This window comes from Oxyura jamaicensis, chromosome 12 (assembly GCF_011077185.1).
Source record: "Oxyura jamaicensis isolate SHBP4307 breed ruddy duck chromosome 12, BPBGC_Ojam_1.0, whole genome shotgun sequence".
Lineage (NCBI taxonomy): Eukaryota > Metazoa > Chordata > Aves > Anseriformes > Anatidae > Oxyura > Oxyura jamaicensis.
Window position 1 is genome coordinate 624018 of NC_048904.1, and position 22110 is coordinate 646127.

General features: G+C 35.8%; 1 protein-coding gene across 23 annotated transcripts in view; it reads left to right on the top strand.

Moving 5' to 3' along the window:
- Window positions 1–22110, top strand: part of ERC2 (ELKS/RAB6-interacting/CAST family member 2) — a 537199-nt gene that overhangs the window by 291209 nt on the left and 223880 nt on the right. For all 23 annotated transcript variants that reach the window (XM_035338170.1, XM_035338171.1, XM_035338160.1 and 20 more), the window contains one exon: window positions 11238–11398. In XM_035338170.1, the coding sequence (XP_035194061.1) occupies window positions 11238–11398 (161 nt within the window). The remainder of the gene's footprint in view (window positions 1–11237; window positions 11399–22110) is intronic.

Here is a 22110-nt window from a genome sequence, read left to right on the forward strand (position 1 = left end):
TAGACAGCTATTTCTTCAGTATCTATTCTACTAGAAGTCAAAAACTGCTTGTAATCATTAAGTGAGAAAATCTGCCTTAGTCCACTTGTGCCTACAAAGAGGCTGAGCAATAACTAGGAGATAAGAGTTGGGAAATATATCACCTTTTGCAGAGAAGATTTGTTAGACTATTTCAGCTGCCGCATCTTTGGGCTGAGAAGATAAAAAGGGAAAGACCATAAGTACCATTTAGTCGAGTGACTACTTAGCAGAATTTGGAACTCCAAGAATAATAAGGAGAAAATTTCTAGTATGACCTAGACCAGCAGGTTGGGAAGATGAATTGGAAGAGTTGGTTCAGCAAATTCTGTGAGCTTGCTAGAGGCAGCTCAGTGATACTTGCTCCCTCAAAAGCCATAAGGGTCTAGAATGGACTTTTTACTATTATTTCCTAGTACCTGGTGGATTATTAAATGGGCAAGATGAATAGGGGTGGAACTATGATAATCTTTTTGTCCTCCCCTTTTATTCAGTCTAGCAAAACAGAATCTACCACTCAGCAGAAAAGCATTGCCAAATGTGTGTTTTGCTGGTGTATCATTAACAGCGTTAGGGAAAACAAATGGAAAGGCTTGGTGCTAGAACTTTGACTTACAGCGTTTGCATCTTTATATCTGGACCAATGTCTCACAAACTGATATGGCAGGATTTAAATCTTTGCTTTCTTTGTAGGTGATACAATAATTTGTGCCAGCTTTTTCGTCATCTGGGTATGTTCATGAAACCTTGTTTTGGTTCAGTGATAGTCTGTGAAAGCTTTCCAGTAAGCCAGAAGGGAGCAAGTTCTGTGATTCCGCATCTTTGTCGTTTCCAATAATTTTATTTATTGTTAGCTACTGCCGTCTTTAATAAACAGATGGAGGTGAACTCTTTTCAGGAGCTAGCATGGAGTAAAACCATTGTTATAAAGTCTCTTTGCTTTTCCTTCCTTTCTTCAGGTAATGATCGAGGAGAAGTTTGCAGTTTCTAAAGGACAGTATTCCTTGGGCTACCTTCCTGCCCTTGCCAGTGTTGCCACTCCCCGACTTGATTTTCTTCTTTCTTCTGTGTAATCGTAGAGAGCCATTTCTACATAGTTTAATTTCTGCATGCTGTGTGTGTGTGTGTGTAATTCTGCACATTCTGTCTCTCTGCAGTGTTGTAATTCTGCAGTGCTGCATGCTGTGTATACATGTGTAAGGATCTACTCAGTTGCTGCATGGCTTCTTCTGGAGCTGGAGTGCCTGCAGCATCATGGAGGCGCCTGTGGGGGTCTGTTACTGCCTTCATGGCTTCTGCTGGCTGCTGGCAGCCCAGCTGTGGGAGGCAACGGGCTGTGAGACCACTTTCGCATCTGGCTCCCTTTTTGCACAAGTAATGTTTCCTGAGTCATTTGCTGAATTCAGTTCAGCATCCTGCTCCTCCTGCACTGCTCCTTCCTCCAATGGAGAACTCTCTAGGGTGTTTATAGAGGGAAGGCCACAATGACCCAAAGCTGATTTATCCAGTAAGCTTCTTACTGTGTATTAGGTGTGAGTGTAGGGTCATGAACAAGGAGCTCCCATTTGGGTAAGACTTCTATTTAGCGCTCTGGAAATCTGACATGCTCATTGTGAACTGCCTTCATGGAGGGGAATTCCTTTTGACAAAATTCAGGTTGATATTTTTGCTCTGTCATGTGATCATTCCTAGCTTATCATGTGTTAATAATGGAGTCCAGTTACCAGACATTCTGCAGGCTTCCTCACATTGTCCTGTGGTCTATCAGTAAAAAAAAAAAAAAAAAAAAAAAAAAGGAAAAGTACCTGAAATGAGATACAATAGATATATATTTAGGTCTTAGGTGCAATGTATTTAACATATAGAGACAGAGCCCATACTGGTAAATTTGTGTTGATAATGTGCATATCGTGACTAAAATAATTAAATTAGTGAATCATTTGTAATCCTGTTCCATGAGTTCTTCTGTACTCCCATGGCTGTAGATAAATTTGAATGAGGATGTAACTAAACTACCAATTACTATACCGAGTATTAATTTTTTTCTTGATAAGAGTGATTTGCAAATGGGTGTGCTAGAGAGAGAACTTGGCTCTTTAATGTATAGCTATCCCATGACTTTGCTTAGTTATTTATGTAGAGAATATTGCATTATATACAATAGTAAGCACTTTATTTTAGGTTTAAAGCATGTAGCATATCCAAGTCACTGTGACCTTTGTAGGTGTGCCAAGCCTATAAAATATTGCATAAATAAGTGTATAGTAAAAATGCCATAGAATTAAGTAAACAGGAAAAGATTATCTGCATTAAAAGAAGAGTGCAGATACAGCTTGCACGGGCATTTAGTGCTCACATGAACGCTATGTTAAATGTCACTGTACTAAAGATGGTATCAAATTTCCTTGGTACAGAAGCTATACCCTGTTACCAAGTGCACAATCTTTTTATTTCTCTTGCTGCATATTAATGTTACTTATCTTGTACTAAAAGTGGATAGGAAACCTTATTTTCTGAGATTTCTCATGTGAAATTATTCAAGCGTTTTCATACTATAACATTTTCACTTTAACTCTTGCATGCTTTCTTATGTAACCACACTGTAGTGTGTGGAGAAACTCTTATGTACATAAACTGTCTGTTTGCAGACTTCATACATGCCATGTGAATCCCTGCTGCCTTTGGAAATGCTCTAAGGGAGAAGCATTTCTAACTCTAATAATATATTGGGATTATGGATTAAAAGCATGGGGGAAGTAGCTTTGTGCAGTGTAACAAAACAAGTGTGCTAAGAATCAACTTTTGGCAAGAAAACTCCCAATTTGCCCTCTCTCCCTGAAGTTGACCTGGTGGATGAAATAGTAGATGTGTGTATGATTCTAGGCATGCCTTCTCCAAAGATCAACATTTGTACACACGTTAGTCACTTTTTATACGCAGTGCTATTGACATTAACCAGAGAGGCCAATCTGACAGCGCTGTACTTTAACACCGGCTAAAGAGTTGCTCTGCTCTACTTGCATGTTTTATCTAAAAAGACTCAACACTGAAATCACACAGCATAATTGTTTTCAGTCTATAAGATTTTCTTCCACATACAATATCCTGTTGGACAACTGAGTGTCCATATTGAACATATGTTCAATAGATAATTCAATTACCTATATATATATATATATATTAATACTTCTGGAAACACTATGTTGAGCTCTGTAGTTTTTCAATACATAACATCTGAATCTGTTAATTTGCACAACTATAAAGCACCATTAAGGCGACTTTTGTAATTAGGGTCACATGGTATCAAACAAGTGTAAGTTTGAGCAGAACTGAAACCACCAGCCATTTAAAACAGATTTGATCAAATGAAGCTTGGTGAGAAAGAAGAAACTAATTAGATATGGCCATGAAATATGAATATGAGCCAGCAAGTGTGCCCCTGGCAGCCAGGAGGGCCAACCATATCCTTGGGTGCATCAGGGTTGGTCGAGGGAAGCAATTGTCCCACTCTATTCTGCGCTGGTGAGGCCTCACCTCGAGTACTGTGTGCAGTTCTGGGCACCACAGTACAAAAAAAGATTGTGAAACTATTGGAGAGTGTCCAGAGAAGGGCTACAGATAGTGAAGGGCCTAGATGGGAAGACATACGAGGAGCAGCTGAGGTCACTAGGCCTGTTCAGCCTGGAAAAGTGGAGGCTGAGCGGAGGCGTCATCATGGCCTACAGCTTCCTCATGAAGAGGAGTGGAGGGCCAGGCACTGATCTGTTCTCTTTAGTGACCAGCAATAGGACCCGAGGGAATGGTGTCAAGCTGCCACAGGGGAGGTTCAGGCTGGATATCAGGAAGAGGCTCTTCACTGAGAGGGTTGTCGTGCACTGGAACAGGCTCCCCAGGGATGTAGTCATGGTACCAAACATGCTGGAGTTTAAGAAGCGTTTGGCCTGTGCTCTTAGTCATATGTTCTGAATTTTTGGGTACCAGGAGTTGGACTCGATGATCCTTATGGTCCCTTCCAATTCAGGATATTCTATGATACTATTTTTCAAATCAAATGAAAAAAAATAAAAAGATGCTCCTGTTTTTGTAAGAAGTGGAGTTGCACAATTGCTCGGGTGCCTGGTCTTGTTTCCGTTACAGTGTATGTCTGGATGACTTCTAGAGTTGAATGAGGCTGATGGTGAGTTAGGCCTTGTCAGCCTGAAGTTTACCTTGGACAAAGAACATTTTTTGACTGATTAATGCAGCACTTTGGATACTGTATCTTTATTGACATGGTGTGGGGTTTACTTCTAATTATATAGTGTAGCAAAATCAGAATGTTATAGTAACTACTCCAGCATATAATTGTATTTTGCTGCTAATGGAGCAGCTCTTATTTGGGGTAAATTGTTCCGGCTGCATTTGCAAGGAGTATCCTGCAACTTTGCCCATCCTTTTCAATTCTGCAGGAGGTCACATTCACGTTTTGCACTTGAAGAAACATAACACTAGAGCACAAAGATGAAATCAAATGAGAATGATGGTATAAATAACATTAATTTAAACAATATATATATATGCAATTATATGTATATATAAATCTCTTTGCTTTTGGTTATTTTTTTAATATTTGGTTCTTATAATTGATTATTATTATATTTAGCTGATTATTACACATATTTTCAAAAGATTTAAAGTATGTTTTTAAATTATAGTTGAAATCATTATCTTAATTGGAAAACCAGATAATGAAGCCAAGAAATATGTTGTTGTCCTACATGGTCCTTGTTAACAACTGAGGTTTAGAATGAAAACTAATGAGGTTTAGAATAAAAAATGATGGAAATTCTTACTGGCAGTATCAAGAAAGTTAACCTTTTGAATACATTTCACAGAGCTGTCTTGCAGAATCTCACATTAACATAGTAAAGACTGCTACGCTATTAATCTTTTTACTTAGGATATGTATTTCTTTTAATCTAGGGGAATCCACTTAATTCTAGAATATTTTATGCAGGGATAGAAATATATCTCTATCATAATTCTGCACTGATATCAGTGAACATGACTGGTAGCCACCATTGGTACTGCCAGTAAAGAAAAACTAAGGGAACTAAGGTACCTTCTTCCCCTGACTGTGGTCCCCACCAAGTCTAGGTGAGAAATTTGTCCTGTATTTATACTGTCTTTTCCTTATCTTAGAAAACTAAGCTTCATATATTGTTAACATAGGATTTAGCAAAAGGATTAAAGTATTTTAAATGCTACTTTAAGTAGTAATCTCAGTAAGGTTCTGATTTCAAATATGGCAGCATGGCATCCCACTTGATAATTTTGCTATTCTGTTCCTATGGAGATGGCAAATCATTTAATGAGGGTTGCTTTTTCAGCACATCTGGTAATTTGTTATACTCCCACTCCATTGGTCTCTACTTATGATAAAAACAAAACAAAAACAGGAAATGAAAATGAACCATTATCCTAAATTTTATAAAACTTGTACTTACTTTCCTGTCAAAATCCTCCATCAAAACGTTTATTTTAAAGTATATATACATTCATGATTATGATTTCTTTCTTCTTTTCTGTCAATATCCAAAATTGTGATACTCCAATATGTGACTTATTTCTTGATTTGAAAGAAAAAGTTCAGGAACATCAGTCTCCCTAACTATATTGCTTTTGTTAGACCTGTTTTCTGGGTTTAAAAACTGTGATAGAAGTCTGAGGTGAGAAATTTCACAATGGATAACAAATGGGAAGAGAAGAAAGCAGAAGGGAGTGTGATAGAGAACTTATATCCATGTATTGCAAAATTCAGTGTGACATTTAACTATGTCTGTTCCCTTTTGTGAAGAGCACCTTTGTAATGAAACTAGATAGACCGTTGTACACTTGAGAAATTCCCATTAGGAACGGAAAGAAACAAGGTATTTTCAAACCACGTAGCAGGATAAGTCCACATGACTTGTGTTGGATCTATGTGTCTGTAATTGAGTTGGCCATGAGATAGAGAGGTTCTGAGCAGGATGGCTGGCACGCATCCTTTACTATGTGAAGCACAGACAATCCATTCATGCAAAAAGCTGAAGTCTGCTGCCTGAATCAGAAGAGCTGGTAAGTGGATACTTCTGCATACAAATCCAGGTTTTCATCTGTTTTCCCACATCACTGTGACTGTGTTACCTATGTCCTTTTAGTCCAGTGACAGAATAATTTCATATGAAAGCCACATAGAGAAACTTTAAGGAATCTAATCTAATCTCTCCTTTTTTTTGTTTATTTTTTTTATCTCAAAATTTCAATCAAAGAGGAAAAAAATATTAAACTTCACAGAACTAGAGATAACTGAAGTTTATATAGTGGGTAACTTAGAGGAAAAAAAAAAAAGCATAAAGCATTTCCTTAGCAAATGGAAAAAGGAAGGACCTTTGAAAACAACTTTTTTTTTTTTTTTTTTTTTTTTTCTCACTGAATTTTTATTATAAAAATGGAACTCACATAAATTCATACTGGATGAATTCTTTACACTTTTTTTTTTTTTCTAATTATCCATAATAGTTAATATTGTTGCGTTAAAGAAAAGTGATGAAGCTAGAACTAAATAGTAGGAGATATGAATGTGAATTTTACTCTGTAAAGTTAATAATAGATGTGTGCTAACACAGGTTTTAAATTAAAGTAGGCATCCAGATTTGTATAGCTATTGATACATGAACAAGTCAGTAAGGGAAATCCCAAACTCTTGTATTTATAACTAATATCATTGTTAAAATGAAGTGCCCAAGCAGCAATACACTATACTTGAACTGAGAAAACTTGCATTTGTCTCTCCCACTCCTTATTCCAACAAACTGGAACAGTATTATGTTAGCATGAGTTGTGCTGAGCCGAATCCAATCTGGAATTAAGAATGCTCCAGGGCATTTTTAATAAACTGTCATTCATTTGAACTCTAACCTTCTTTAATTTACAGAATCTGGTAATGCAGATGTATACTTCAGCCACATTAATTTCTTTTTCTTTTCTTATCTTGGTGTGAAAGTGATGTTAGTCTGTACTGATGGTACTTGAAGATGTGAAACTACAGAAGAAGTAGAAAGTGTTCATTTAAAATAGACTCAAAATTAAGAAAGAATTGTAATAGTTTGGTTTGCTGGTTTTCTGCCATTCTGAAATGTAAACAAATTCTGGTACTGATTTTATTAAAACCCCTGAAGTGCAGTCAGGCTTTCTGAAAGTAAAGTGGCTTTTATTTGAAAGTGCAAAGGATAAAAAGAAGCCATTGTCTTGCACAAAAAAAATAAATAAAATAAAAATAAAAATCCCTACAATTATATTCAGGGCATAGAGCATTCAATAGTGAAGAACTTTGTATTCATCGAGGCTCTCACAGTAAGCTCTTTTAAAACATGAATTCTTATTCGTTTTTAAGCTGATATCTAAAATGACAAGGTTTGTGCCCACAAGCAGTTAAACTATCAGATATGGTGGGGAAAAATGAGCAGGCTCTCAGGCCGGCTGGGTGAGGAGCAGCTGATGGGAGGTCAGAGGTGTTCCCTGACAGCTGCCCGAAAGGTGTCGCTGCAAGGCAGAGATGGATGCTGCGGGAGGGCACCACTAGCAGGGCCCGCCCAGGGACGGCAACACCTGAAAGTCTTGGAGATTCTGCGTGCATCCGGAACACGGTGCTGATCCTCAGCAATTAAGCTGAGACGCTTTTCTGTACTTCCGTATAAATAAACATCATAAGGAGGTCTGTGTGTTAATTTAGGTAGAATAGATGACTTAATTTTGAAGGAAAAGGCCTGGGTGAGGTAATACAGGTAACAAATATAGTAATCGATACAGTTTAAAAGTATGTTAATATGTGAAACTGATGCATCAACAGGGGACTCAGTTCAATATCTGGACAGTGGAGAAACCAAAACAAGCAGAAAAAGCAACTCTGCAGGCAGGATGGTACCAGCATTTTGGAAAGGATTCATGGGTGCATAGAATTTTGTAGATGCAGTGCAACTAAATTCACTAGAAAGAAGCATTTTGCCATAGGTCAGAAAGCTAAAATTTTACCCTTGTAGTAATGGATTTGTCTCTGGTCCTCCATGTCGTATGAGGATCAACGTTCACCCTTAATATTTTCTGCTATCATTTTAATTCTAAGTATCAAAGAAGAAAATATGTGCTTACATTAAGAATTTGGTCTGTTTTACACTGCCTTTTTTTTTCCAACTAGACTTTTATATCTAGATGAAACTACCATCAGTGTTTAATTATCCATCTGTGCTACAGGTATATATTTATATTGATTATTGTGTGTACTACATCAGCACTCACATCTTTTGATTTCATAATAAAATACCTGATTAAAGAAAAAATGGAAAAATATTTTTTTTTCTACAAATGTTTGCCATTTCAATTCTGCTCTAGATTTTGGTGAGACAGCTAAGAAAACACATCTCAGAACTTGGGTCATATTCAAAAACTGGAGGAAGAACTAGCTGGCAAATACTGTGTTGAAAGTGTAAATGGAAGAACTTCCAAGTCTTCATGTGTTAATGATTTGTGGTTTGAAAAAGTTTTCATATTTAAATTTAACTTTTTCTTTCTTTCAAACTTTGATATCTTTTCTCTGGTAATGTATAAGTATGTTATTAGTATACATTAACAAATCCATAGCTTTGTTTTTCTGAAGTCTTTAATTTCCTTAAATATTTTAAAATACAGCTGAAGTGATATATCAGAAATTAGGTGAGCATTCAGTCAGTCATCAGGTTGAATAATAAACTCAGCTGAATCTATAGGAAAAGGAGGGCAGTTGTACTAAAGATATGGAACTGGTACTGTTCTGCCATTTTACACTCGCATCTCCAAGTGGAGAGTGACTTGGTGTTTAAAGGCACTGTCTTGAAGAAAGAGGCTGTATGAATGAATGACTTTGCAGTCTTGAATCCTCACTACTGTTTCTGTTAATGTATGCTACCCAAAATTAACTATCAGCCTGGAGCAGCAGATAAACAGTTATAAGTTCAGCAGAAACTGTGTGTTTTAAAAACCACAAGGATAAGACTATTAGTAGCTGAGACTTATCCTTCTTGGAGACAGCACAGATTTGTGTTCTTGTACTAAAATAGGAAATGAAGTGTCAGTTGTTGTATATTAGAAATTGAGTATATTTTAAAGAAATTTCTATCTCCTGGTTTTTATTATTGCTATTATTATTTTCCCATGTTTTCCCCCTTTTTCCCAAGTGCAAATTGAGCTTTTTTTTTTTTTTTTTTTTTTTTTTTTTTAATTTTCCTGAAGTATATTTTTTCTTATCTCCTTTTACTGTGAAAGTTCAGTAGATGCTTTGTCATTTCCCAAAGATATCCAAAACCTTTATCTTTCCTGAGGACCTGTTTTACTGGAATTTTGCACCTGCACAGACTCTACTGCATGGGATAGCACTCCTTGACATTTCTTTTATGTCAGTGTTACACTTCACTATCTGAGAGGAAGGTCGAACATAAGTAGTTTTAATACTATTGGCAATCCTGATTCTGCTTTTATGAAATACAAGTTGTTAGGCACTGAAGGGTATCAGATGTGTCCTAGTATTCCATTTATCTTTTTACAGTGTTTGTTAAGATGCCGATGCAGCTTGTGTAGAAGGGATAAGCAACTTGTGTATCATATTCAAACAGGGTGTGTGTTCTGCTCATTATAATCTCTCATTTCATGGAGATGATACTATTAATTTTGCTTTGTTGAACTTGTTATATGGGAGGCAAGCAAAGCCATGACTGTTCAGCTTGAAACAAAAATAATTGGTTTATAGACACTGATTGCATGTTAGTAGATCTAAGATAACAACAACAAACAACAATTAAGCATCAGCGTGGGGGAAAACATCTTACTTTCCCTGTAGACACACTGATTATATGACCACAGCTGAGTTTTGTTAGACTTTTCAATACACCAGCAGAAATGAACACTTTACAATGACTTGTATAACATGAACAGCTGGATATGTTCCAGTTTTCTTCCTTTCTCCTATTTCTTTTTATTTAGATGTTCTTCCTGAAGTGTTGGCTAATTTATAAAATGTTAATCTTAGGGCAAAGGACCTAAAAAATAAAATACAGGAAATACAGTATTCATTATTTAAGTCACTGTACCTTATACAAGTAAATGAAATCTGTTGTTTATTTGCAGCTCTTCAAGTAAACTATCATTTGAACATTTCTTAAGAGTAGTGGGAAAACGTACTAAAGTGTCCTGTTTACCAGAAACTATTTGTCCCTCATTGGTTCTGTGATTCATCCCACAAGTGATTTTTCTGCTTCTAGAGAGGTGACATATGTAGTCATCTCTGCTCTTCAGTTTGTTCTTCAAATAATTTAATACAGCATAGCAAACACTTTTTTACTTCTAAATATTGCTTTCTGAAAACAGGAAGTTTTTCTGAATTACTGCAAGTAATTTAGCCTAAATTCAGCTGATGTTTACCAATGCTAAAGAAACAGTGGGATCACACGACTTACCTGTGTTCCATACTTCAGAGATTCTTAAAGTTGTCATGAGGAAAGTAACTTGGTTGTTATTAGAGCAATAACAGACATTTAAAGTTCAGAACCAGGGAATAATTTGGGTTAGAAGGGACCACTGGAGGCGATGCAGTCTAAATGTCTTCTCAAAGCAGGGATAACTTCAAAGTGTGATCAGATTCTCTAGGTTTCATTCAGTCAAGATTTGGAGAGTCTACAGCTTCCATAGGCAACCTGTTCCAGCGCAGAAGGGTGTGCATTTTCTGATGAAAAATATGTGGATGACCATGCTAAGTTTTTATATTAAAGTACATATCTATTATCTGCATGTAAAATTTCTAAAATTACTATTGTGATGGGTTACCAACACCCTGAATTATAAAAATATAAATGGTGAAGAAAATATTTGTAAATTCTGTCTGTATGTGGCAGTGTTCCAGATTAAATAAATTTCTGGCAATCTGTATTTGTTCTGGTTTGTATAAATGTTACTTAAAACTAGATGGAAATGTTGTTATTGTTATTATTATTATTATTGGTAGTAGTAGTATTTAACTTTGGTTGTTAGTTTTTAAAATAGGAATGGATTTGAACAGCCTTTTACTTAACATAATTCCTTTTGTGTGTGGATTTTTTTTCTTCTGTACTTACATAGATTTAAGATTTACTAATTGAGCTTAATACAGAGCTTAAAAATTTTCCTTCTTTTAGGTAGAAGAACTGATGAATGCATTGGAAAAGACTAGACAAGAATTAGATTCTACCAAAGCCCGTCTTGTCTCAACACAGCAGTCTTTGGCTGAGAAGGAAGCACATCTGGCTAACCTAAGAATAGAGCGGAGAAAACAGCTTGAAGAAATTCTAGAAATGAAGTAAGTACATTGATTTCTCTATTTCTAGATTTTTTTTTCTCAAGCGTTTTTTTCAGCTTTTTGTTCTGTATGTAAGGTCTTCCAATAGTTGTAGGACCTAAATTCCTTTTAAAATATAAAAAGCAAGAGTGTTCATTTTAGAAGTCATTTCATTACTTAACAATTGATATGATAATTTTTTTGAAAGCTGTCATTTGTTACATGCAAGTAAAACATCAGTGCAGTGTAACTTCCATGAAAAACAGAGGATTTAGGGCCCAGTGACAATTGTGTATTGGAGTTCGTGTTAGTGTCAAATGCAAAGAGAGAGGTTTATAAACTTTGTGAAATGGTGCAAAGTTCATTGCATTTAATGGGTTAAAAACAACAGATACAAATACAGATCTGTGTTCACATTATTACCATCTATGTGTACAGAACTGGCAAAGGAAGATAGACCTGTAATTAAATCTAACTTTCTACACATGATAAGGGAAAATATCTGTAATTACAGCATATTAAGGCTCTAAAATGTCTTTTAAAATGGCATTTGCCAAAAAGGGGCGATGCTATTATGGCTTGTCTAGATTGGTAAGTGTATAATTAAAGTTCAAGAAATAAAATCCTCAATTATAATTTCCAAAGTATTTTATTGTGAGACAAAAAGAAAAACAAAACCATTTAATACATATTTAGCTTTAGCTAAGTTGTTGTAGTTATCTTTTCTTTTTATAGGGAGGTACATAATCAGAAAAATAGTGCTGTAAACAGTACAAAGCGGCAAATGGCCACATGCTTACTACAGTTTGATAAAAGTAGATGTTAAGAATGGCTACTGTGTAACATAGGTGAAGAAACACTGTGATGTAACCATGAATGTTCCCAGCTTTTGACTTTAAAGAGATGTGTATCTATACAGAAAATTGGAAATGCATATAAATTGCAGTATTATGTGATGTTTTGAATATTATATGCTTTTTAATATGTAAATATTGATTCACCTACAATAACCTAGATATTCAGAACAACCATTTTTCATGTAGTCATTTATTTGCTCTGTAGTGCCTTGGTCTCATTCTTTGAAAACAAAACAATACATATAAAATTGCATGGCAAAATATTACTGAACAGAGAGCACAAATAGTGAGATTAATGACATAAATTCACATAATCATTTTTACTTCCTGTATATTTTAGGATAATTTATTAGTTGGCAGCATTGACCATAACTTTTATTTATCATTTTAGTATTTAATACTGAGTGATTACAGTTCTTGGCTGCTAGCTTCCAGTTAAATAGGCATGCAGTGTGTGTTTAAGAACATTCATGATGATTTCCTATGCTTATATTATGTTCAAGTTCCAAACATAACTCTGCATTCTAGCCCATCTGGCTGACATTGCCAAGATCCATTTTAATTTACCGACTGCAGTCGGTTGTCAGTTTTAGGTAATTTTTTCGGTTGTCATTACATGTCCCTATATAAATTCAGTTATTTAAGGAAGTTCAGAATAAAAGTGGATAGCAGCTTAATCTTACTCATTATCTAGTTTGTCTTTTTGAAGTGGGAACTACATAAGTACTCTAGAGGAAAGGTAGTTGGATGGAAGGAGATAAACATCAAATTCCTCTTACCTTGATGCAAATATGTAAAAACATGAGATTTACTCTAAAGAATTTCTAAGTGTTAAAATTTGGAGAAAGATTTGCATGAGTATTGTACTTTCTAAATATAAGATTCCCCCCCCCCGAGGTGTATAAAAATATTACTATTTTAGTTCTGGAGGAAACATTTTTTTTTATGGTGACTTTTTTTTTTTTTTTTTTTTGCACAGAGTATGAATAACTCATACTGACATTAATGGAAGTTATGCATTCATGTTAACAGCAAAATGCACCATGTGTTCAAATCCATCATGTTACCTAATTGTCTTAATGCTTTATGCTCGTTCTACTGCCAAGCAAAATAAAATCAATGAGCTTATATCTTAATAACTGATTGTTTTTTTAAAAAAAATCTTTGTGTAGTATTTCAAAAGCCATTTTTATGCTTAAAAAAAAAAAGGTTTATCATCAATAGAAATGTTTTAGTTGTCCTGAAATTAAAAATTGGTTGTTAGAAATATATATATGTAAACTACTCTTTCCAGTATGTTTTTGTTTTCTGAGTGTCTACAGGAAGGAACAGAGCCCACTGAGAACGTCCTTTTCTAGGAAAGCCTATTCATTTCATAATATAAAGAGCTGGAAGGTAGAAACTTGTGATCTGTTATGAGGTGGATTTTTTCTTTTTTTCAGATGTTTCAAAAGTGCCATATTTGTTGAACATGCTTTCATGACCACGGAGCATCCAAAAGGCTTTCATACAGAGAGTCTTTTCCTGTATGGTGGATCCCTCCAAAACTCCGAAACCCACCCGTAACAAAATTAGATAGCTGTATAGATGGATGAGTATTTTTATATAAAAATACTTTCTTATGGAGTGTGGAACTTACTATATGGAATAGGTAATCTTTTTAGAAATAGTGAAAATTGTTTTCCCTTTGAAAGATTAATAAAGTTTGACCTGGAGAGCCAATAGTCATGGAAGGAAGTTCAGTGCCATGTGAAAGAGAAGACATAAAAGTTATCATCACTTTTTTTTGTTAAGTTCAACTTTTAAATTATATGCATTTCATCTTCTAGCTGCAAACGCTGAAATTAAAATAAAAATCCCCAACTTTGTTACCAAAACTTGGGTTTTTCTTGGTTAAAACTCCCTGAAATTCACTTTCTACATTTTAATTAGCAATATGTTTAAATTGAAGATTTAGAAAAAGAAGACATCTTTGTGGTTTTGCATTCATTCAATGACCCTTCAGTAACTTTGTTACATGTGACAAAAAAGGCACACTTAGCAGAAATCTCCAAAGCTTAATCTGTGCTGTCAAAACAAACAAACAAAAACCAAAAAAGTTTAATTTTTAAGTTATATTTTGCAGTAAATTTTCTTACAGTGTCAGTATAAAATTAAACATTCCTTCCTTTGTTGAAGAATGTTCACCATTTTTTTTTCATTAAAAATAATAAATGAATATTGCCTATCTCTGTTTCTTTTTTGTATGTTTACTTTATTCATTTAACAGCACCTGTGTATAGTCAAGGACGAAATATTTGTGGGAAGAGGATAACATGTTTTTTCCACCATGCATTCAGTCCTACCAGCTGCCACTCTTTGCAGAAGTGCTGAACCCAAACTGCACTTTTACCTCCTTGGCTGGTGCTTTAGCTGATCTGCCAAAAAAGGTCTGGGCAGTGGCATTTGCCACTAGGTGCCAGTCTCGGGTGCAAGACCATACTCTGGGTCGCTTTGGTTTAAGGAACTGGGTAGGAGCAGCGGCACAGAGCAAGTAGGAAACTTGTTGCAGGGAAGTGAATCAAAGCAAGATTGTCTGTAACATTGTCTGACTGGTCCCTTCCTCCCTTTTAGTGCAGGAAAACGTACCATGGATGCATAAAATTGCTTCAAGTGGGCTTTTTGCAGACATCACAGGGATGAAGAGGGACATTGAATGAATTCTGGAAGTCAGGGATCACAGCCTAAGAGGAAGAGTGTAATATGCAAAACTAGATAGTCATAGTTTGTAAGGAAGTAAAAATATTTTATGGAATATTAGTGGCAGAAGTATATGGAAGTTTACCGTTCATCTGGTTTTCCCCAGACATCCTCAACACCTTTCCATCTATAAATTTTACCCGAAGTAGAAGGTGGCAATTTCACATCTGCGTAGTAGCACAGCAGGAGCTGCAGCTCTTGCATGTTCATAGAATGTAGTAGACATGCTTCCTGGATGAATCAGCTCATGTCCCTGCCTTACCTTCTATTACTGTTTCCATCCATTACCATCTCAGACTGGTACTTGGGGAGCGAAAGGAACTCAGCATGTTTTTGACTACTTATGTCCTACTTCCATCCAAGAGGTTCAGTAACCCACAGGACAGTGATTTCTTCCTCATCACTGTGGGTACAGCTATGGTCAAAACCTCTTCTGAAGTTGTTGTGTGAGTGGTAAATCCAGCACACCTGGAACATTTGGAGTCATTGTGTAGGCAATTCACCTGTTCAGTGCATACATAGGCCAGAAGCATGAGACTCATCAACTGGAAAATCGCTGGTGAAAATGTAGGATCTCTTCTTGCATATAGTCATTACATTATCATTGTTTTTTGGGATCTTCCATAGAAGCAAAGATGAGGAAGATAATGTAGCAAGGGAGGAAAAATTGGCAAGGTGATTTAAGTTTGGAACTATGCTTTGAAATTGCTTGGAACTCCCTCTTTAAAAGCACTTAAAATTATAGCTTCTCTACAGATGCTGTCTGCTTTCTGTGTTGCTAGTTATGCAGGTTTTTTTTTGGTGTTTTCTTTTATTCTTTTCAGTAAGAAAAGCAAGGAGGCAGATAACCTTCTCTTGCCTACACTAGAAACTGAGGTGTTTTTACTTAAAAAAAAAAAAAAAGTGGGCAAAATTGCTTTGCTTATGCATTTTTTTTTTTATTTTTTAAATGCTGTTGTATTGAAGAATTATCCTAAAACACCTTTTGAAGAATTGAAGAAGTATCCACCACCTACCTTGCAAATAGTTCTAGGCTAAATTAATAATAGTGGATACATGACCCTAAAAAATACTCTTTGAATTGAATTTTAAGCAAATATACCAGAGTCAGATTTCTTAGATTATTACAGTCTATATTTGGAAAAAGTTATGATAACTTCTCTCACATGAATTATTAAAAGTAACCTGTTTTTACTTAATAGGTTAGATTACAGACTAGTGTATAAATAGCTGTGGAGAAAAAATATTTTTCAGAAAGTAGGTTACTATTTTTTTTGTTAGAATTATTATTCTGGCTTGTTTCAACTTTAGATTTGTATACCATAAATGTGTTCAGTGAATTGATAGCAAGTTGATTGTCTCAAAAATTGTTCCATTTTGAATGTAGAACACTAGTCTTTTTTAGTAACCTGTGGACTGCTTTCATTTAATTGTAGGATTCATGCTGAGAGTGTAGAGAGTCATATCCCAAGTTAAATACAAACAAAACAGCAGGATGTTGATACAACTGTGACTTCCATAGGAAGTAGTTAGAATGGTAATGTGGTCTCCTAACTTGGGTGGAAAGTCTCTTGTGACTGCTTTTGCCCCATAGACCTGTAACACAGCATGCCTTGACTAACATTTTTGACACCAACTTGCAAACACCATAAAGATTAGAGGAACCCAAATGAAGGCTTTGTTCTCTGGAACAGAAGCATTCTTGACTAAAATGAGGAGATGTTTTTCTTTTGTAAACAATGAAGGGGTACAAAGCAATAAAATGTTTCTCTCTGTGAGAACAGAATGGTTGAACTGTATACTTGGCAAAATACTCCTATTTTTAAATACACACTAGTGTTACCAAATTTCTATTCACTTGAGAGTCATAGGTTCAGACTAAACTATAAAATATTTTGATTTTATCTGGTATGTGATACTTGAAATTTTATCAGCATGGGAAGCAAGTGTCATTTCTTCATTTTTTCCTTAAGGTCATATTTTATTTTCAAAGTAGATTTGCACCTGCTGTTGAAGGTAGTAAGATCAATTTAGGCTTTCTTCAAAACATGGTTAAGAAAGGCTATATTTTGCCTGCTTTTTTGTGTGTGTATCCAAGCTGGAGGCTCTCCCATGTTTCCCGTCCCCTTCAAACAGTAGGAGAGCACAGTAACACTTTAAATGCATTTCCCACCCAGGAAAGCATTGTCCTCCTTTATGTTGCAGAATGGCAGTAGTGTTTTTTATGTCATGAAAGCATTGCCTGAATATGTACCAGAAAGAGTGGTTCAAACATACTCAGGATAATACATAGATGGTTATGAAAATGTGCTTAATTTTCTGATCTAAAAAATGTCTAAGTTTTGACCTGTTTGTTTTCCTCACAATTATTTTGGATTAATTATACATTTCAATGAGTAAAGTTCTCAAGAAACGATAGGAATTTAAGCTTCAGTCTCTAGCTGTAAAAATGATCATCTAGGTTCCTATGATCAAGAAGCATCATGGTTTAGAAGCATCTGCTAAGCAGAAAGGGACTTTGCTGGTATTTGTACCCCTGTATTCTGGTAGTGGAGTTTTATTTCTGACTTTGTTGCCATTAATTCTCTACTCCCTCTGATACCTTGCCTCAGTAGAAGAATAGCAGTATGAAGCTGGGCAGTGGTGTTCCAGCAAACATTTTCAGTTGGAAGTTTGAAAATACTTTCTAGAGGTTTTCTTCTTCTAGGGCTTTCCCAGAACTTGAACGGTAAAGAGATCAAGGGGATCCTGCAGCTGCTTTATGAGCAGGGACTTAAAGACTCTTCACTCTGGGGGGGGGGGGGGGGGGGCCCGGGGTTAGGATATGTTTGAAGTTTATGGAATCACAAAGGCGGGCAGAGGCTGAATGTGGAACTGTTGTTTGCCAGATCCCCCAGAATGAGGAATATCAGACGCTTGCTGAAGTTAATCAGTGATTGATTCAAAAGAGAGAGAAGTCCTGCTTTACAGGGTCATTGGTTGGAGACCTTCAGGAACTTGCTTCACCAGAAGGCAGATGGCATCAGGTGGTTCAAAAAGGGGCTAGACAAATTTATGGACAAGAGATATACTTCCTTATACTCTTTGGCTGTTGTTCTTGAACTATGTTCCTGAAATTTATTTTGTCTCTGAAGTATAAGCTCTTTTCTTGCACATTGCTCCTTTATACTGTAACACAGGACCATGCGTGTATGTCAATGGTCAGGTGTTTTTAAATCATTTTTTGAGAACCCATTGTATTAAATCAACTACTGCTCTCTGGAAATAATAAAGACCACAGTTTGAATAACCTTTAGCATCTGTTGACCTACGGGGAATAAGTGTATTTACAAGATGATACAATTGACAAAATGATTGTTTTAAAGTGCAGGTTGTAAGAGGGTGGTATGACACACTCTCAGGGGTCTGGACCTCTTAGAAGTCAGACAGCATTCACAGCCATTCAGGTTTGCAGGTGTCACAAGCTGCTAGCAGGACTTTCAGGAGCAGTCTTTTTGTTTTTCTTTTGTAATGCAAATAGACATTTGAAGAAACAACTACAAAATTATTGAATTTGCTTGTCTTTTTTTTTAATCTTTTTTTTTTTTTTTAATCTGCCTCTTTAAACTAAACCACTGTGTTTTTGAATTTATAAATGTGCTAGGGCTTAAAGCAGTTTAACCCATGATTATATCTTCATTCACAGTATTCTAAATTCTTGTGAGGTAGTGTTCAGAAAGGGACAATGGTGAGAAGGATAGTACATAAGAGTAAGAAGGGAATAGGAATTACTATTAAGTGCAACATGGATAATGGTAAAAGGAAAGAAGGCTGTACAAAACTAAAGAACGAAAATTTTGGTTTGGACTTGGAAAATTCAGGCCAGTGAGTAAACTTACAATTTTTATCTGAAGTTAACTTAATGGTGAGTTTATATATGTTAACTTTTTACATGAACAAAATTTTTGTGTGCTGTTTACTAAGAATTACACTTTTTTCAGGTTTCCATTGCACTTTTTTTTTTTTTTTTTTATGTAATACAATATAAGCAAGAAAATCATTTTACCAGAAGAACAGTGCTGTAGAAACAAACAAACAAACTATTCTTTAATTACGGATCTTGGCAAATGTATATATAGTTTGTTTTAAAGCTATCTTAAAATGCTTTTAGTACATTAAAGGTTACTAATGATAAAAAGTGAAGAAATAGGATGGTATTTGTTTTGAAGTTCAGCCAGCATGAGAAAGTGAAGGTCTCCACCTCTGACAATATACTCAAAAGAAGCAGGTGGCTCAAAAAACAGCAAGGAGGAGTAGGAGGCTGAAAGTAAATTACGAAATAAATCAATAAAAAAGTTAGGCTTCTGTTCCATGTTTTTTTTTTTTTTTAAGCTAACTGAATTTCACCCTTGTCTACTGAAACCCTTACTGTTATTCCCACTGGCCTCCATGACACCTAGGGCAGTGCTGATCAACTGCAGGCTCCTATATTCCTAACCTCAGCTGACTGAATATGATTCTAGCAGATGTTTCTGCATTTTAGACCTCAAAATATGATGGGTCTGTTTTTTCCTTTTTCCAATGGCAAATCTTGCATGCTTGAGACCCATCTCATGACATTCAGTAAAGTGATGGGAATTATAAGCTGAGGTTAGATGGGGCAATGCTGAGTTAATGTAAACTCAGATTTATGAAAATGGAGAACCAAAGAAATTTAAAGGTTTGTGTCATTTAAACTAAATTACTGGACTATTGTTTAATACAGTATAAAAATATAATATGTGCTTAGAAATGTTTATGATAGTGTTTTCTGGTAAAAGAAAAAGGTTTTATAAAGTCAGGAGAGAACAGAATCAAATACAATCAAGCAAAACAGCTTCTTAATGGCAGAAGGGAAAATAAAAATTGGTTAAACTTCCCTGCCTTCCCATTATTCCTTATGTTCTATGAAGTAAATTCACTGCTGTCTCCTTCTTGTGCTTCCTCATTCCTTCAACCTCCCCATGGCCCCAGCAAAACAAATACTTCTCTGTGTATTGTGGAAAAATAAATTGTATTTCCTATTGGTTTGTTTTTTTCAGATTTAGCTTCTCTGGTGTCTAATAAGGTGCAAGATGTACTTGAACTTTTCCTTCTCCTGTCTGAGGCATTCATAAGTATATCATGCTTAGTAAGGTGTGGGCTTATGTGGCAGTTTTTCTTTTTGTTGAGGCGTAAGTCAGATTTACTCCTTTATCTAACTGGTATAGGGAAACCTGTAAGAACTCATTGTCATTGAGGTCTTTACCTCCATCTTGAAATCAATCAAAGTGTTTCTTTAGGGGAGTGAAACACACTCGTACCAGATTTAAAATCAAAGTGTGAATGTAACGTTATTGTTCTGGTGCTGTTTATGTCCTCCCACTGAAGCGTGTGTAGCTTTCCAATATCGAATATAAGCCTGACGAGATTGTTCAATACTCCTTGTTAATAGAGTGCCAGGTCTTATATAGAGTGCCAGGCCATTAAGCATTACTGTAACAAACAAGATAGCAATATGTATCATGTTATTTACTGTCAACACTATCTGAACAGTGTGAGTGTAGAAGTATCATGGTAAAAGGAGGGCCCTTTTTTAAACATAATTGGTGAAATATGGCATACAAATATGTGCAAAAACACTGAATTTCTAATGAATGACACCTTTCCTTTCAGTGCTGGGCTGCTGTTTGCAGAGGCTGCCAGATCATGACTTAAGTGATGGCAGTGGAAACTAGGATGTACTCATCTCAATTTTCTCTGATTATGAACAAACTTGGCTATGTCCACACTGTTGTGCAGTGTGCCAGTGTATGTTTGCAAAGAGAAGCCCTATTTAAGAAGGTACATATATAAGATGGTACATATATAAGACTGTGCTATGTCTTATAGTCAAACTGATGTGTTCAGGATAAACATCACCTTAAAAGGACACCTTGGCTTGCTTCCTTAGCGCAAAGTGGCTTCAATGGACTAGATAAACTTTTCAAGGCAAAACAAAAGCTTGATGACAGCACAAATCTATGCAAATAATGTTAGTGGTAAGATTTTACAATTGTTGCTAAATAGTACTGTTGCATTTGTGGAGGAATTTGTATGATTCTAATAGAAGTACTACAGTTATGATGTTGTATTTTAGTATGTAAAGGTATATTGGGGAATGGAAGTGAAAGAGTATATGATATGATTCTGAATTTCTCAAAAAAAAATCCAGCTTTAGTTTTGTAAATATGTATAAAGTATTGGGAAACTGTGATTCACTGGCTTATGTTAGAAATGTAAAAATACCTTTTTTGTGTGTGTGTGTGGTTAAATGCTTCCCAGTTCCTAACCACTGCTACCTCAAACATGTAGTTTGTCTTTTTTTGCATTTGACTCTGACCAAAATTAGGCTATGCAGTCCTCTGAGGATCATTGTATTGCTACTGTCATTTTAGTTACCAGTGGTTCATATTTTTTACTTCCCAGAAAACTCATCTTGCATTCTTTCAAAGACTAACTTTCCTTGTTCTCATCTTCTAGGTGAGAGGGAAGATGTAGATTGATCGGAGACAATCATTGCATTTACTACTGTGTTCTTTTGTTTTTTAACTTCTCTGAGCTATCTTTCAAGTTAGTAAACAGAGATAGGTACTAAAGAGAAAATGTCAAAGGCAGAGTTCATAGGACAGCTGAAATAATTTGTCACCTCTGTGTGGAACACAGAATCATAGCTAGTGTAAATACTTTCAGCTGCTTTTCAACCTAACTGACTGGAAGAGTTTTGGAGAAAATGCAGCCATGTGTGAGCCTGGGACCTTATTGCATCAGTCAGCAGCAGTAGGGAGGGGACTTCAGGGTAGCTGTGTTCAGCTGTCTGCATCTTCTGGCAAACTGGGTCTCAAACACTGATTAGGAAAAGAGTTATGCAGGTAATAGGAAGAAGGATCCGAACTTAAAAAACCTGTCGCTCTAAAAGGTCCAAACCATCTCATCGCTACTCATCGCTACAGTGTTTGATAACTTCTGGGTATTTTTGTTAACCGTACAACCTCTACAACCTCACCCAGGTCTCTCATGACTATCTTAAGAAACTGATCTCTTTTTAGTTTCCTGTGTGGTCTGTAAACACAGACGGGCGGCGGGGGGGGGGGGGGGGGG